Raw genomic sequence first — 14,637 nt, 5'->3', positions numbered from 1 at the left:
GCCTCTCTACATACTGCTATGGCACTAGAACGCCCGCTTCAAGTCCCAGATGGCCCTCTGTGCGCTTGGTGAGACCCGGTGATCTCGCAGCATTGGCTACAAGACAGTCAACAACACAGCAGTCTCGCGCTGCGATGACGCCTGCGCAAAGAGCCCGTCTCGGTACAACACCTACCCGGGCACATCGACCGACATAATGTACATGACTGAGTTTGTCCTGAAGTCAGATTTGGAGGAGGTGTTGGGCAAGACTTCACCCTCTGGACTGGCAACACTTGCTGTGGTGTCGAGTATGTCTTGTCCTCGTGGTCCGTTCTGGTGTCATTAGTGGTTCCTCATCTCATCTCATTTCAGTGTGTGCTTTGCCTTCTTCTCTACCATCTGGACATGGACCTTTCACTTTTGGTTTTATATATCTTGAGCAAGATGCACACTCGAAAAAGAAGAAGAAGGGATATGGCTGATGACGACGATATCACATGGTGTGGTGGTGTCCCTTGTTCTGTGCGCTAGCGTGCGACTCCGCTGTTTTGTTTCATTCTCTGCATTTTCAACTCTCTGTTTTCTTTCCTTTCATATATCTGGGATGTTTCGAAGGGTACTTGCGCCTCTCTTGGCGGTCAACTGGAGGAATATCTCGACTCTGACAAACGAGATGTCAAAGGCCGCCATCAAGTTCGGGTACAAGCTGATATCTGAGAACCTTCAGTGAGATTGCGATCCTGTTGTAGCATCTGGGTTAGTGCGCTAACGGACACAGACTGTTCTCAGAACGATGAGCCTCGATGCCGTACATGAAGAAAGCACAGGAAGATGCCGTATTGCCAAAGCTCAAATTTGAACCGGCATGTCTCAAGATTCTTCGCCAGTACCAGAAAATGTGTTAGCTGATCAAGAGGAGCTCGACCCTGTCAGCAGACTCAGCACATCAATTTCAACGATCTTCCTGTCTTCCTGGCGATGTCCGCTTTCTCATTTACTGACCTGAGATTTCCTATCTGGAAAGCCAAACGAGACTCGCAAGCACCAGTATCGAAAGATGCCCTGTTTCCACTACTGCCAACGAGGAAGACACAGCTCCATCTGCCACCGACGAGCAGAGCGCCGAAAAGGTGCACTCTTCCACAGCGTACAATTGTCAAAGTCAAGTCATCACGCACATGCTATTCCAGGACAGACCATGGCTACTCACGGCCAAGACAGCCAATCCACTGCGCCGAGCGATCGCCCCACCGTGCAGAACAACAGTCTCTTGGACACACTCCCATGGAACAGAAAATCGACAAGAGGATGGCTGCGTACTCCAACAAGTTCAGTGCACCTGGCATTATATCGGATCTTACAGACGTTGACACAGATGTGTGGACGCAGCGTATTTTTTACCGAGCTACGTGCGACCAACCACCACAAAGACCGCTAACGCACGATCTTTCTTGTTAAAGTCTACTCTGGACTTCCTACCATCCAAAGAGCACGCAACGCTGAAAGCATGGATGCCTTGCTTGACATCATCGAGTAAAAGTAACGACTCTAACGAGTCCACACAAAATCAGGCTCCTTATATATGTGGAAGAGAGCGAAGGCAACGATGGGTGATCTATCATCATCGCTTTTCCACAAGATCTTCTGTCTGCTTTTTTCCGTCGTTGCTATATAGGCAGGAGCAAGGCAAGGAAAACAAAGGGCAAAGGCAAGGCATCGGAAAAGGGAAGAGAGAGCCCTGGAGGAAAACGGAAGACCGCGGACAGCCAACGACACCAGCAATCGAAGCCGTTCGGAACAGCGTCTGGTGTTATGACGGTCCCCAAGCTCAGGAGAAAAGAAAGCCACAAGTGCCGGCACCGATGCTCGGGTATCTCCAGACCTGGTGGACGCATATGACCTCTCACTTTGACATTCCTGGCAGGCTTGAAGAAGCTTCTCAAAACAAGTTCACACGGCTCTGGGCAAGTTCGATCGTAAGTCATACTCGGTCATCTACTCTGTGATAAAGCTCAATTGGCGCAGATTACAGACCCTAGAACCGGAGACATGTCACCGCCCAAATCAGACTCTAGAGGCAAGACTGAGAGAAAGTCATTGCTTGCATCCGCAACATCAGCTGTTGATGATTTGGTGAGTTTTAGTCTTTTCGACATTGCTTTGAAGTTGTACTGACTGATATGACTCCGATGACTCAAGATTTCCAACCTCAACTCGAAACAACTTTTCATAGTTGAACTCGCCCTACCCATCCAGGTAAGTACATTGTCCTGTGGTATTTTCTTGACCTCGCAAAGCCAATGATTCATAGAGATCGTGCGCCGCGAATGACAGAGTGTGCTCGACGTATGTCCCTCATACTCCTCCTTTCCTGTCTTCGAGGTCGAAGAAGAAGATAGCTGACTTCTTGACTGGTCAGTGTCAATTTGAAGTTTTCCGAGCGATACATCAGCGACCCCTGCAGCGAGCTGAGAACTCTTCAGTGCTTCTGGATCTTGCCAGAGTTCGAGTGACAGCTTGAAGCTACGGGTTAGCTATGAAGACACCGATGACCTTTTAGACCAATTGAGGCAGCTGCCATGGATCCCGCTTCCAAGAACATGAAAGTCTGCCAGGCACACAGAAAAGCAGCGCGTCAGGGACCGAGGCTTAGTAAGAAAGAGATGCTCTTCTGGATAGACCACAATCTGTGAAAGTTCGTCGTAATCGTCCCGGATCGCTGTCCAGGGACCATCACCAGCGACCAGGGCCAAAGCACTTCTCAAGCTCTGCCAATGTCACTCGAAGTAGGGGCAGAAGAGCTTGGTGCGAGTTAGCTGGCACGCCCTTACCAGGTTTATGAGTATCTCTCCTCCCGAGTCCCGACTGTTGATCCCTACCTGCACGACGACACTGTTCTCTCGGAACCCATCACTACCACTTTACCCCTATGACACTGTCATCGACCCGACCATCGCAACTCCCCACTCTAACATGGACTACTTCAACTCTGCAGCTTCGGCTGTTCTCAGAAACAACAACCCCATGCTTGCCGTCCCGTAAGTCCATGATCAGTCGCTCTAGTAAAAACATGATATGTGTGACATGCTAACGATACATCAGGTCTGAGCCCGTGCCAAGTGCAAAGGCAGCTAGAAAGCTCATGTCATCCTAAGGCCCTCAGTCCGCCAAGCTCCCTAAGACCCACCGCTCGAATAAGGTCTTGAAGACCTGTCTGCTTTCTTTGGGCCCTATATATAAAGGGTGGGGAAATCGGAGGCAAGGTAGCTGCCGTCCACTTCCTTCTTCCCACACATTGCCTGTTTCCCGGCTTGGTAAGTTGCGTCCTTCTCCATCGGTGGTTAGAAATGGAGCTGGCTTACGCGACAGCTTGCAAATCAGGCAGTTCACGATTGCCTGACAGAATCCGAATCCGAATCAGAGTTTACACCAGATTGAGCGCAAGCATGTCGGAAGTAGACACACAGCAAGCTATGTCCAAAAGCAAACAGAGCGAGATGTGTTGGCACTGTAACTCGTTTGCACAGACTTGATCCAGAATTTTGTCGGTCACTTATTGAGTTGGAGATCTTTTTTCACCACAAAAAACAAATACGCGAGCACCCACAACAATTTACGTTCAGCACTTCCTATCTTCTATCTTCTATCTTCGAGACGCGCACAACCTATCATCACCATCAAGCAACCCCCAATCTCTCTCCTGAGTCCTGACAAACGGCACATCAAATCGACACAAAGCAAAGATGGAGGGTCAGGATCGTTGTTCAGAAGACGCCGATTCGATGTCGCTCCGTTGGCCAGTGTGTGTAAGTCCCTTGTTCCCTTTTCGGTCATCGCAAAGCTGACGGTGTCTAAGACATATATAGGTGGACTGGACCTCAATTGTCTAACGCCCAAGAGAATGCTCCCGTCATTTCCTTCTCTCCGTCGTCATCACCCTTGTTGCCTTTTACTCTGTTCTGTTGCGCGTACATCCAGTCACCATCACACGGCCAGACTCACGACCCAGAGGCGACCTTCCAGTACTAGTTCCACGAAGCCGGATACGTCACGGAGGTCATGGAATACTCCGTTCGTTGCGCTTCCATCTTGGACACCTGCAGAGTTCAGGATCTCGTGGTACTATGGCTCGATTATGGTCTGCCGCTAGCCACAGTTCGACTGCTTGCAAATATGGATGCGACAACAAGCATGGGTTCCGCAAGGGACATCAAGGTGATTGGCGGAGATTGCAGCTACATCCGGCTTCGAATCTTGTCTTCGTTGACGATATTCGCTGGTTCGCTTGCCCGACGTCTGGGATTAATCAACACTCTGGTCTTCACTTACGAAAAGGAAGGTAGAAGAGTGTACGAGTTCAAGTTCCCTGCCTTTTTGGAGAGATGCACCCGAGCGCGAGTGTCGATTCGCTGTCGACACGTTCACCATGCCTCAGAGCACGAAGCATCATCTGGGCTGCTTCTACCAGGCAACGCAACAAACTTGAGTCTATAGCTGCTTTACAGTCTCTTCTGCGCGCCTTTGGTACACCAGAGAGTTCCCCCTCACACACTCAACGAAAGACACAAGAAGATGCTAAACGACTCTCATTTGGTTTGCTCTTATATATATCAGATGTCAGAAGCGCGGGATGTCGCTCAACAACTTGCTGCATAACTATCGGTTCGCTCTGCTGGTCTGGTGGCCCGGGCTATTGTCTGCCCACCTGACTGCAGCTGATGGACTGATTAAGAATCTTCAGTGGTGAGTTGCACCTCTGTTCGACATTGCTTAGGAGCAAAGCTGATGGGCATGACGGGCAGCCTTCAGGTCGAGACAACTTTCTCGCATCCCATTCTACATCCGTTGTTCTCAACTTCTCATATATAGCTTCATCAGAGGCGAGGGTGGTAACCGCACAACTTCTCTTCCAAGCAAAGCCTCATATATGGATCAGCAAAGTGGCAATGATCTGCGACAGAGAGATGGGCTACGACCTGAACGAGAAGACGCACACTTAGATCCTGTTCTCGCAATTCTCCGCGATCGCTGCTGCCTTGAATGCTGTTTGCCCAAAGCTGCAAATCGTCAATCCACACGGCATCACCGGCCTGTAAGTGTCCCTCGTTATATCTTGTAAGAAGCTTACTGACCTTGACACAGAGCTTGAGCCTTGTTGCACCTTAGTTCATCCGAAAAGTCGGTTGCATGATCTGCAGATCGTGTTTAATGCAATTCAGATCAACCAGCGATGTTCTGGTATGTCTTTTTATCAACAGTGATATGACTGTTATCGAAGATCCCGGGTACTTGGCCAAGTGTCTAGTCATGCCTCTGATTACCTTGTTTCACAACGCCAAATCTTCCAGGTCCGCAAACTTTCATGATCAGTCTACCGTCATGACAGCTTGGCGCGATGGCTACACAATCGCCACATCAAAACCCTCAGCTTCCGAAACTGCGACCTCGATGCCCTACACTTCCTCTAAGTTTCATCTTATCGAGAGGCGAAAGGAGGTGTCAAAACACCTTCGCTATGGCTCTAGTGCTCAAATCAACCAGCGAATCACTCGATTCGAGGGCGCAAACACCGACATGAAGAAGTTGCCATACCTTGTCCGCTGCCATAATATTGGCGATCAAGATGTTCGGGCCCGAAAACGAAGCTCTCTAGCCGCTAGATGAGATGTTTGGTTCTTGTCCCGCTTTTGGTTGTCGAAAAGGCTGGTCTAGGACCGAGATCAAGATGCACTGCCCTGTCGTGCTTTCTTTGGCAGCTCCAGACCTACGCATACGCAAAGACGTGCTGAAGGTAGGCATTCCAACTGACTTTCTTGGTCACACCTCATACTTCATGATGACTGATATATCCCAGGGTCTTACCTCGCCACTGCGAAACCCGCCGCAAAAGGCAAGGAAATCTTAGGTCTCGCTTTATTCCTTCTTCGTGCTCTGACATGAGTGTTCTGTCTGGAGTTACTGATCTGTGCATGAAGATCCGACCACCTCTGTTGAGGACGAGGGCCCTGTTGTCTTATTAATGTTCCTTCTGGTGCTCAATCCCAAACCTCTCCCGCCAACAATGAGTCCGGTGAGGCTCAAAGTTCGAAAGTCTTCTCTCTTCCAGCCTTTTCGACGCATCGCTACTTTTTCTTTCTTCTCGCAACGACACCGCATTATCAAAGTAAGTGCTGTTATCGGTGACAATTCCGTCCAGGATGTTGAGTGAAACTGACTGTGACGAGATTTGTCTTGTAAGCACTAGGCTTGCGACTCCTTCGCTTCAACAGATTCAGGCACGACGTTCTGTCGAGACAAGTTCCTGTCTATCTTTCCTTATCTTTGTATATAAAGCAATCAAAGCAGCGGCATTGCGCTACTTTGATCTCGCCATACGCAGTTGCTTTCTGGACTGGTGAGTTGAGATCATTTCTGGAGCCTTGACACATTGGATTGGCTGACTGTAGAGCAGAACCATATATAATGACCATCAACTGGTCCCGAAATGCTCCCTGGTACTAGCACCTCTTCGAGGTCATCTGCCATGTCATGTCCTTGCAAGAAAGGCCACATCTGGAAGCTGCTTGCAGGATGGCGATAGCTTCGGCGATGCCGCTCCAGCTGACTGGCCACGGTCCTTCAGAACTTGGGTGGCTCAAGGATAATTTGCGGAACTGTCCTCGCACCAGAGAGCGCAAGATGGAGATCATACGCAAGGGTGACCGGGCCTCACCCGCGGGGAAAGGTTGGAGGTCACCGTAAGCACTACCAATTTCGCGCACTAGGGGCTTAATATCGATGAACTCCCTGCAGGACCTCACTGTTGAGGATGAGGACGAGTAGACGACAAAAGCTCCGGTCGAGGCTCCGGCCGAAGGCTCACCTACTGCATGTTGAGCGATGCTTATAGGTACTGGCTGATCTCTAGCTGGATCCAGAGGTCAAGCGCCGCTGGATGGATGTCATAAGCAAATGACCTGGCTTCTAAGGTAAGCTTGATCGATACCTTGCACAAATTATGGTAGACCCGCTAATGAGAACATCCTAGGCCATCCTCGAGGACAGGCCTATTCCTCAGGAATCAGAATCGATAGCCCAGGAGCCCTCAATCAATGAATTTGCTTGTCTAAACGGTTAGTGCTTCTCCTCCTCTCTTCACACACAAAAATTTTGTGTCGTTGGCTAAACACGATGCAGCCTATTTTATATATTCCCAGTATTGATAGCTGGATGATGTGCCAGGTTTGTCGTTCTCTCTCTTCTCGATTCCCTGCTTTCTGGTCAGAGTGTGGCGCTCCGCTCGTGTTCGTGCACTTGCCCCCCTGATTTCTCCCTTTTTACCACACCGACCACATCACTCCGAGCTCTTAACATCACTTCAATTTCTCAACATCACTCCAACTCCTCGGCACAACTTCAACTTATCTGCACACGCCATCACACCTCTTTGATGCCCACTGACCCTCTTCCAGATCTGACTCAACGTTCTACGCCTCTTGCCAACGAATGACTCCATGTCATCTCCTGAAAATATGTCGGGGCACAAAGCTCAACTACGTGGACTCTCAGCGCTCGAAGAGTAAGCACATCCCAGACCGAGTTTTTTGGCTTGCCTTCTTCGACACTTCGCGGGCCCCACTTCTTGACCGATCAAGCCCAATTTACTAAAGAACGGCAGGCCCTGTTCATGGAGCTAGCCAAGAGAGGAAACCGGCAACAGAAAGCAAGAAGAAAGAGCGACAATCTTGTACCCATCAGGGAAGCATGACTACTCCCAAGCTGGCATGTCCGTAACCTCCTCTCGCAAGAGCAATGCCGAAAAGTGGTTGATCGCGGCTCGAAGTGAACGTCAAGTGCTCCGCTTCGTCGAACAGTCACTGATTGGGTATGATGACACGTACAAGAAGTATATGGATACTGTTTGGGTACGTCAAATCCCGATATCTTGATACTGACAAAAAGCTGAGCTCTCAGCCTTCCGACTCACCCTCTAAGCAACTGCCAAAAGACACGATGGTTTTGATGCGCGGGCCCATCTCTTACATGCTCCAGTCTTCTCATGTTGATGCCACAGCGGACGACAACACTTTCACCGCTTCTGGGTACGTCTCACCCAACGAACCATCCGTACGAAAGGGGTACGTAGTAATCCAAGTCAGCACATATGCTCTCTTGCATGCTTCAATCGTCTAAGACTCTCTGGAAGACGAGATCAACATGGAATCCAAGTTTGAATGGCCGGGGAATGTCAGACGATCTACTCCCCCGCACAACTCGTTCAAGATGAACATGCGTGCTTGCGCTAGACGTGCGACCGCTCAGAAGGGCAGATTGGCGAAAAGTGAGGATCCGAAAAAGGTTACATCTCCAAGATGCTATGACAAGGAGCACCAACGTCGTTCCAGTTCATTGACCGAATGGACATGGGACGAGCACGACTCAAACATGCCATGTGAGGCGTTTTCGCAGCTCGAGGAGCAGGGGATTCGATATCTGATTCGTCGGCGTCTCAAGATCGCGAATGAAATCCCTTGTGGTTGCTGAGCACACTACCTGGCGATCACTACAGACAGGCAGCATACGACCGTGCCAACCACTGCAGATTGCTTCCACTCTGCCTGCCGAAGGTGGCGCTCCAGTCAACCCGTTTACACAAGGAGCTGCCGCAGGTCACGCTGGCGCCCCTCAAGCTGGCCCCCCTGTAGCAACCGCCCCTCAGCCTGGAGCCGAGGATGGCATTGCTGCTGTCATCCGGCGTGGTTCCAGTTCGAGGAAGTCAAGCTCACGTCTATCCACCCGTTCCAAATTCAGAGACCATTTTGAGCGTCACACTGGATCCGTTTTCTTTTGTTCTGTTTATATACTGTGTTCTTGCTCTGGAGTCGAGGCTCGACACCAACACAAGCCACCCTAGATGGGTTCGGTGCACCTCTCGTTGCCCGGATGGATGCTCAAGCCACTCGAAATGTGTGCAAGACATTTGATGAACTGGTTCCCGGAGTCGCTGACACAGCTCATCCTTGACGTTACCAATGCTGCATTGCGAAAAGGCTGGGAAGATGATAACGATGTAATAGCCATCGGGAGTCGTTAGGCGTCTCAACGCAGCTATCAACTGGCTGTACAACCCCAAGCTGGTCAAGGAACTCTGTTCTCAGCTCCCCGACACTTCATTGGTGACGCTTAGCAGCCACGCAAGCACACTCGTGGCACAGCACTCTTATCACCGACACATGATCTTTAACCTCAACATGACAAGGGCTACTTATATACAACCCGGCAGTACCACGTGCACATTCTTGACGACATTGCATGTCTTTCGAGAAACCTGGGCGCAGCATGTCCACGCTCGAGCACCAATTCCAACTTTCGATATCCTGGATACTCGGCGCTCATCCTTCATCATGACTTGATTCTTGCCTCGTTGAAGTCATGCTATTTTTTTTGAACAAGAGCTTGAGAATGCAGGTGACTTCTGGGATTCCCTGTATCTCCAGCTCTCTTCTATATAAGCCACACTCAAGCTTGCGACATGGCTCTGTACACTGGCTGTCGATATCAAGACGAGTGAATGTGCCTTTTGCTGCTTCCAGCCGTTCGGAACAGGCCATGGTGTCTACAGCCGACATTTCCATCATGTCTGAAAAGTGCTGTGGTGTCCCTGTACTGTTTAGTCAGCTCTCCTTGGTCTGCAAGACTTCCGAAAACCTCTCAGTTCACAATGCCCTCCCTATACGGCGCAGATCCAGCCAACAAAGCACTGAGAATGACTGCAGATCGTAGTCCTGTTCCTTCCTTAGCTTTATCCTATATAAGCCACCCTCAAATCTGCACATTCCTTTGACATCGACTTCAGCACGAGTCGTTGCGCCTTTGGCTGCTTTGAGCCGTTCAGAACAGGCCCTGGCATCTACAGCCGATCTTTAAACCCGCTGGGGGTGAAGAAAGAGTCAAGGCAGGTCTCCAAAACCTTTCCAAGACAAGTTCCCATTGAGCTCATCCACCAATTGCTCTCTTTGAGCGCCGCCACGCTGCTTTTCCTTGATGTGAGCTCCTCAGCAATTCTTGCAACGGCGAGAAAATAGACACTGGTCTGAACAGTTTCCAAGTCTCCGTTCTCTCCAGCATCGCCGGACACAACAGCCCATATACATGGAAGCCGCGATATGTGACCGATCCGGCTCTCGCGCCGCAACCTTCCATCTCGCAAAAGAAAGACCGGTATATGTCAATCGCGCTCCCATGTTCTGTCCAAGAAATGCAACATGCAGACGATATACTGATGAGGAATATCCTGCCCCTACAGAGTTCGCGAATGCAGAGCCTGGACATGCCTCTCTTGTGTTCTCCTTTCCGAACATCTCTGCACCTTCTATTATTCTTTCTATATATAAGTCGACCAGACTTGCAGCTTCGTCACCGCTACTTCAAAAGGATGATATTGGACTATTCAGAACAATGGAATTGCAAAAAGACACTTCAAAGAGGCGTACAGGTTATGTCCCCAATACTGAATATGACACTGCGACATCTGGTCAAAATACCTCAACTCTGAAGTCTGCATTGAGACGTTGACCATCAAAGCACAATCTCAAGAGCAAGCCTACGAGTAATTCATCTGCCCCTGGTACTGACGTACGATCGTGCAGACTCCCGAATCCTTCCAAGCAGGACTTAACGCTAGAGAAATGGCGCACATCTACCACGACAGCGAAAGAGACACCAAGTACTACGTTTAGCACGGCACGCTACCTCAGAAGCTCATCATCCCAGCCTGGGACCATCTCGCCATTGGTGAGCCCTAGGCTGAGCCCAAGCATGAAGACATTGCCTCGAGGAATGGCCCATGTGTATTACGACACTCTTCGTGATACGAAGTTTTACGTCGAACATGGCACACTTCCCCATGAGCTCATCATACTAGCTTGGGATCACCTTGCCATTGATGGAACCGAGGCTGGTACTCCTCCAAGACCTGTCCCTTCTTGCTTTTCACTGCTGGTCTCACTACTCGTGGAATTAGCTAAGTCACCTTTGCGCACCCCTGCTTCCTCCACTTAGAAGAGGCAGGTTTCAACTTTGAGCGAGCATTTCGATCAAGTCTCGAATCATCAATCATGTCTGAAGTCAAATCCCGGACCCTGTTGTCCGCAGTGTACAAACTTTTGACTGCGAGGGAGCACCACAAAGAGGTGGATCTGACACATCTTTCCAAAGACCCCGCAGCCTTCGGCTTGAACGAACAAGACATGGATTTCGTCCAGATGCACCGGTGCGGAATGAAGCTGCCTAATGTCTCTGCGGTCGGCAGTCATCAGTAAGAGCGTAGTTTTGGATGTCGACAGACACGGAAACATCAGTAGCGTTGCCACAACATACTCACAGCGCATTATGACTTCTACCAACAACCTCATTGCCTCTGTTCTCCTTCGCGCCAGGACTTCCAGGTAGCCACATATGAGTATACAGCTCTAGGTGCGTCTTGCTTTGAGCTTGCTCGTGGTGCAAGTGAGGTTCAACTTATCTCGATCTGATTGGAGGAACGCGTATCACTACTTGACGTGCGGCTGCGAAGCAGGCGGACATCCGACAGTTTCTGAAGACTGTCGATGACACGAATAATGCCTTGAGCTTGTTTTCCGATCGTCATTTTCGTCAGACATCAATTCTGCTCTTGTATCGTGAAGCTGACTGGAATCTGCACCTGCGCTCCGCCAGCGGTACGCACGGTCCCGGCTCCCGTTACGAGCCCGGCTCGCCTCGCAACCCATTCCCCGGTCCAGGATCCCAGTACCGCGCTCGCCATGAAGCTGCTGTGTCTGTCCACACTTCTCCTGACGCGCTGCTCAACGGCGCCCTCGTGGCTTCTGCTGAGCGTATGCACCGCATACGCGAGGAGTTGCTGACCCCCTCTCGCCCGCGCCAGCCTGATTTTGGCCGTGGGTCCACCTCTCGTCGCCGCCGTCGTGACGAACGTTCTTTGTCACCTTTCGAGGACCTCGTGACCCCCACTTGCTGCAGCCGCGCTGCGCCTGCTTCGGGCTCTGCCCGTGGCTCGCGCAGCGTGCGCTTTGGTGAGACACCCATGGAAGACCAGCTTGCAGCTCTGCGTCGTCGTATTGAGGAGCTTATCTGCGCGAGTTACCCATCGGGTTCTCGGATCGCGCTTGAAGAGCCTGCTGCGCATCTTCCATAATGAGCCTACCGTTGTCTCTATCTTCGTCCCCGCCAAATTGATGGATAGTACTACTAGACTCTTTTAGAGAAACCTTGCCCCTATCATCCATCCATCTCAGCCGTTGTAACCTTGTTCACTACGAACACTAGCACGCCGAACTACTCCGCCCTATCGGTCGTTTTGCTCGCTTCCAACACGAAGAATGCGACCTCAAGAGAATGATGGTCGACCTTGTCGACGGGAAAGAAATGCCGGCAAGAGCCGCCACTGTGTTCCTCCCGCGTATGCTTATTCTCGAGGTACCCAGCATAAATTCATAGGACGACGGTCTCATTCGATTTACCAGACTGTGATCTTTTTAGGCAGACATTACTTGGAGAACGGCAATGGAAATTCCTTTCCGTTCCACTGGTCCGAGCGGCTTTCATGCCAATCCCTACTGATCGACATGACCAACTACGCGCAGTGGATCACCTTTGGCTATTGCAAGTGCCCCAAACTGCTTCGAGGCTAGCTAGAAGCCTTCGTCGACTGTTTCAAAACCTTGGCATTGGGCCGACCTCAAGATCATCAACCTGCAACAAGAGCGCAATTCGCTATCAACTGCCCTTTCCGCGTCGGATCCGGAGACAGAGACTATCAGAACGATCCATATCGAAGTGCAGAATAAGCTCGAATTGGTAGAATCTCTATCTGCATTTTACTATCTCATCCATTATGCTCTGGCAGAGTTGCCCGAGGACCTGAGATCCACGTCTTTGTATAAGATCAAGGAAGTCACATTACAGCTCATCCAGGCTGTCAACTGTTACGAAGATTTGCAAGGAAACATCGACAAGCAAATAGACAGCAGTACAGACTGCAGTGACATTGTCCCACAGCTCATATATATACACAGAAGCACATCACCACCACCAGCTCACGAGCATGAAACAACTGAGTCAGTAAGCATTGCAGACAAGCTAGGATACAACTCGAAACTCCAGCCCAGTGCACATCCTGGAGCAATACCTTTGCTTACTGAAAGACTACTTCCTAGTTGAAGTATCGTCAGCGGCGGTGATGACATCTCTGGAAGACCTCTCAGATCGGGATCGAAGAGCGTGACAGAGCAAAGTCAAGCTTGGTGTTTACACATCTCGCGCTACTCCTCTTTTTGTCTGCTCCAACTTGGACTTCGAACACCTCATCGGCGCTTCCTGTGAAGATGGGATTCTGAACGACACCCCCGCGGTCAGACTCGTCAGTGCTTTCTGCAAGGACGGGTTCGTATACAACACTGCTGTTCTTCGATCGGGCAACAAAATCACTTGCACCCTACCATGGGCTCAGATTTATGACCGCTATGGAGAGGGAGCATGCGGCCCCGTAGCCCCCGAGCTCCGTAAGGAGGACTTCGCTCCGTCGATCACCCTATGTGTTGTGTCCTAATAGACCGCCAGCAAGCTGTACAACTTTAAGATCGAGGAGTACATGCATGTCCGGAACCTTCGCCATTTCGAAAAAACCGCCGACCTGTCGCATAGTGTAGCTTTCGGCAGCGGACGCAAGAGCTTCATCGAAGGTCTCGTCGCACAAATGCTCAACGAGGAGCTGGAACTTATTCGTGGCGTGCTTTGAGATGTCGCTGCGACCTCAACAACACTTCCCGTCTTGCGTGACTGTTACCGGTTAGCAGCAGAGCATCAGAGACAAAGGAGGCTCGGCAACTTCGTATGAATGTAGGTATGCATGGAGACTCATTCTTCTATACACCGCAAAGCCCTAAGGCTAGCTCGCGAGAGGACATTACCAGCGGCTTGTCATGCTATTGCTCGCCATCTTGGACCTTGGGTTCTCTCTCTGAAGCTTTCATATATACACTCGATCGCCGTGAATGGCTTCGAAAAATGCAGGATTGAGCATTAGTATCAAGAAAGTCACCTAGGGCAAGAAGCGCGCACCCATCCTGCTGCTACTCCACCTGCGCAAAAGCTCTGACTACTTTTGACAATGTCAATACTCCACGAGGAGACAGTCCTCCTTCTTGATAATTGTCTGCTCGGCGTGGGAGTCATAATGATCGCACTTCTCGCTGGTGCTGTGTTGCAAGGGCAAGGTGTATCTCGCAAAGACGTTGCGCTCTCTCACACGATCATTTCGGAGTTCATTGACAGACATCCCCATAAGCGTGTCCAAGAAGACAGGATGGGAATTAATGATGAGAACCCTAAGAACTACCCACGTTGGAATGGTCATATGGGGCCTCTAGGAGTCACTAAACGCATTCAACAGCATAAAGGCAAGGAAAACTTGACGTCTGCATCATCTGTGATTAAGCCCCTTTAGAAGGCGAAGAAGGATTTCTACGATCTGTTCCCTGCACCGCCAACTACGTTGCAACTCTCATCTAGAGCATATCACGCGAGAAGAGTTGACTGGCTCAGCCCTCTCCTGATGCTCTCGACTCGCAAGTTTAAAGTCACATTGCCTCCACTGCGGTGGCACTTGGATCGACA

At 50.4% G+C, this 14,637-nt stretch overlaps 5 protein-coding genes across 5 annotated transcripts; all 5 read left to right on the top strand.

Annotated features, from left to right (window-relative positions):
• Positions 1-960: 960 nt before the first annotated feature.
• On the top strand, positions 961-3,136 carry M438DRAFT_353876 (uncharacterized protein; the record flags this gene model as incomplete). Its single annotated transcript, XM_029906917.1, has 7 exons — positions 961-1,359; positions 1,443-1,958; positions 2,008-2,115; positions 2,182-2,238; positions 2,679-2,787; positions 2,978-3,020; positions 3,085-3,136. 7 exons carry the CDS (start codon positions 961-963, stop codon positions 3,134-3,136), a joined length of 1,284 nt encoding a protein of 427 aa, XP_029761891.1.
• A 970-nt stretch (positions 3,137-4,106) lies between these two features.
• Positions 4,107-5,646, top strand: M438DRAFT_353875 (uncharacterized protein; the record flags this gene model as incomplete). The annotated part of the gene is made up of 5 exons (XM_029906916.1): positions 4,107-4,321; positions 4,597-4,725; positions 4,852-5,074; positions 5,202-5,220; positions 5,261-5,646. The coding sequence occupies 5 exons, from the start codon at positions 4,107-4,109 to the stop codon at positions 5,644-5,646; spliced, it is 972 nt and encodes a 323-aa protein (XP_029761890.1).
• A 1,829-nt stretch (positions 5,647-7,475) lies between these two features.
• M438DRAFT_353874 (uncharacterized protein) lies at positions 7,476-9,374 on the top strand (the record flags this gene model as incomplete). Its single annotated transcript, XM_029906915.1, has 7 exons — positions 7,476-7,540; positions 7,682-7,886; positions 8,036-8,099; positions 8,156-8,413; positions 8,589-8,726; positions 8,849-8,928; positions 9,039-9,374. The coding sequence occupies 7 exons, from the start codon at positions 7,476-7,478 to the stop codon at positions 9,372-9,374; spliced, it is 1,146 nt and encodes a 381-aa protein (XP_029761889.1).
• A 739-nt stretch (positions 9,375-10,113) lies between these two features.
• On the top strand, positions 10,114-11,282 carry M438DRAFT_353873 (uncharacterized protein; the record flags this gene model as incomplete). The annotated part of the gene is made up of 3 exons (XM_029906914.1): positions 10,114-10,517; positions 10,611-10,921; positions 11,023-11,282. The coding sequence occupies 3 exons, from the start codon at positions 10,114-10,116 to the stop codon at positions 11,280-11,282; spliced, it is 975 nt and encodes a 324-aa protein (XP_029762393.1).
• A 2,674-nt stretch (positions 11,283-13,956) lies between these two features.
• On the top strand, positions 13,957-14,467 carry M438DRAFT_390706 (uncharacterized protein; the record flags this gene model as incomplete). The annotated part of the gene is made up of 1 exon (XM_029909058.1): positions 13,957-14,467. The coding sequence occupies exon 1, from the start codon at positions 14,132-14,134 to the stop codon at positions 14,465-14,467; it is 336 nt and encodes a 111-aa protein (XP_029761888.1). The 5' UTR covers positions 13,957-14,131.
• Positions 14,468-14,637: the final 170 nt, after the last annotated feature.

This window comes from Aureobasidium pullulans, assembly GCF_000721785.1.
Source record: "Aureobasidium pullulans EXF-150 unplaced genomic scaffold scaffold_6, whole genome shotgun sequence".
In the NCBI taxonomy this organism is placed as follows: Eukaryota; Fungi; Ascomycota; class Dothideomycetes; order Dothideales; family Saccotheciaceae; genus Aureobasidium; species Aureobasidium pullulans.
This window is presented reverse-complemented; position numbering and strand designations above follow the sequence as displayed.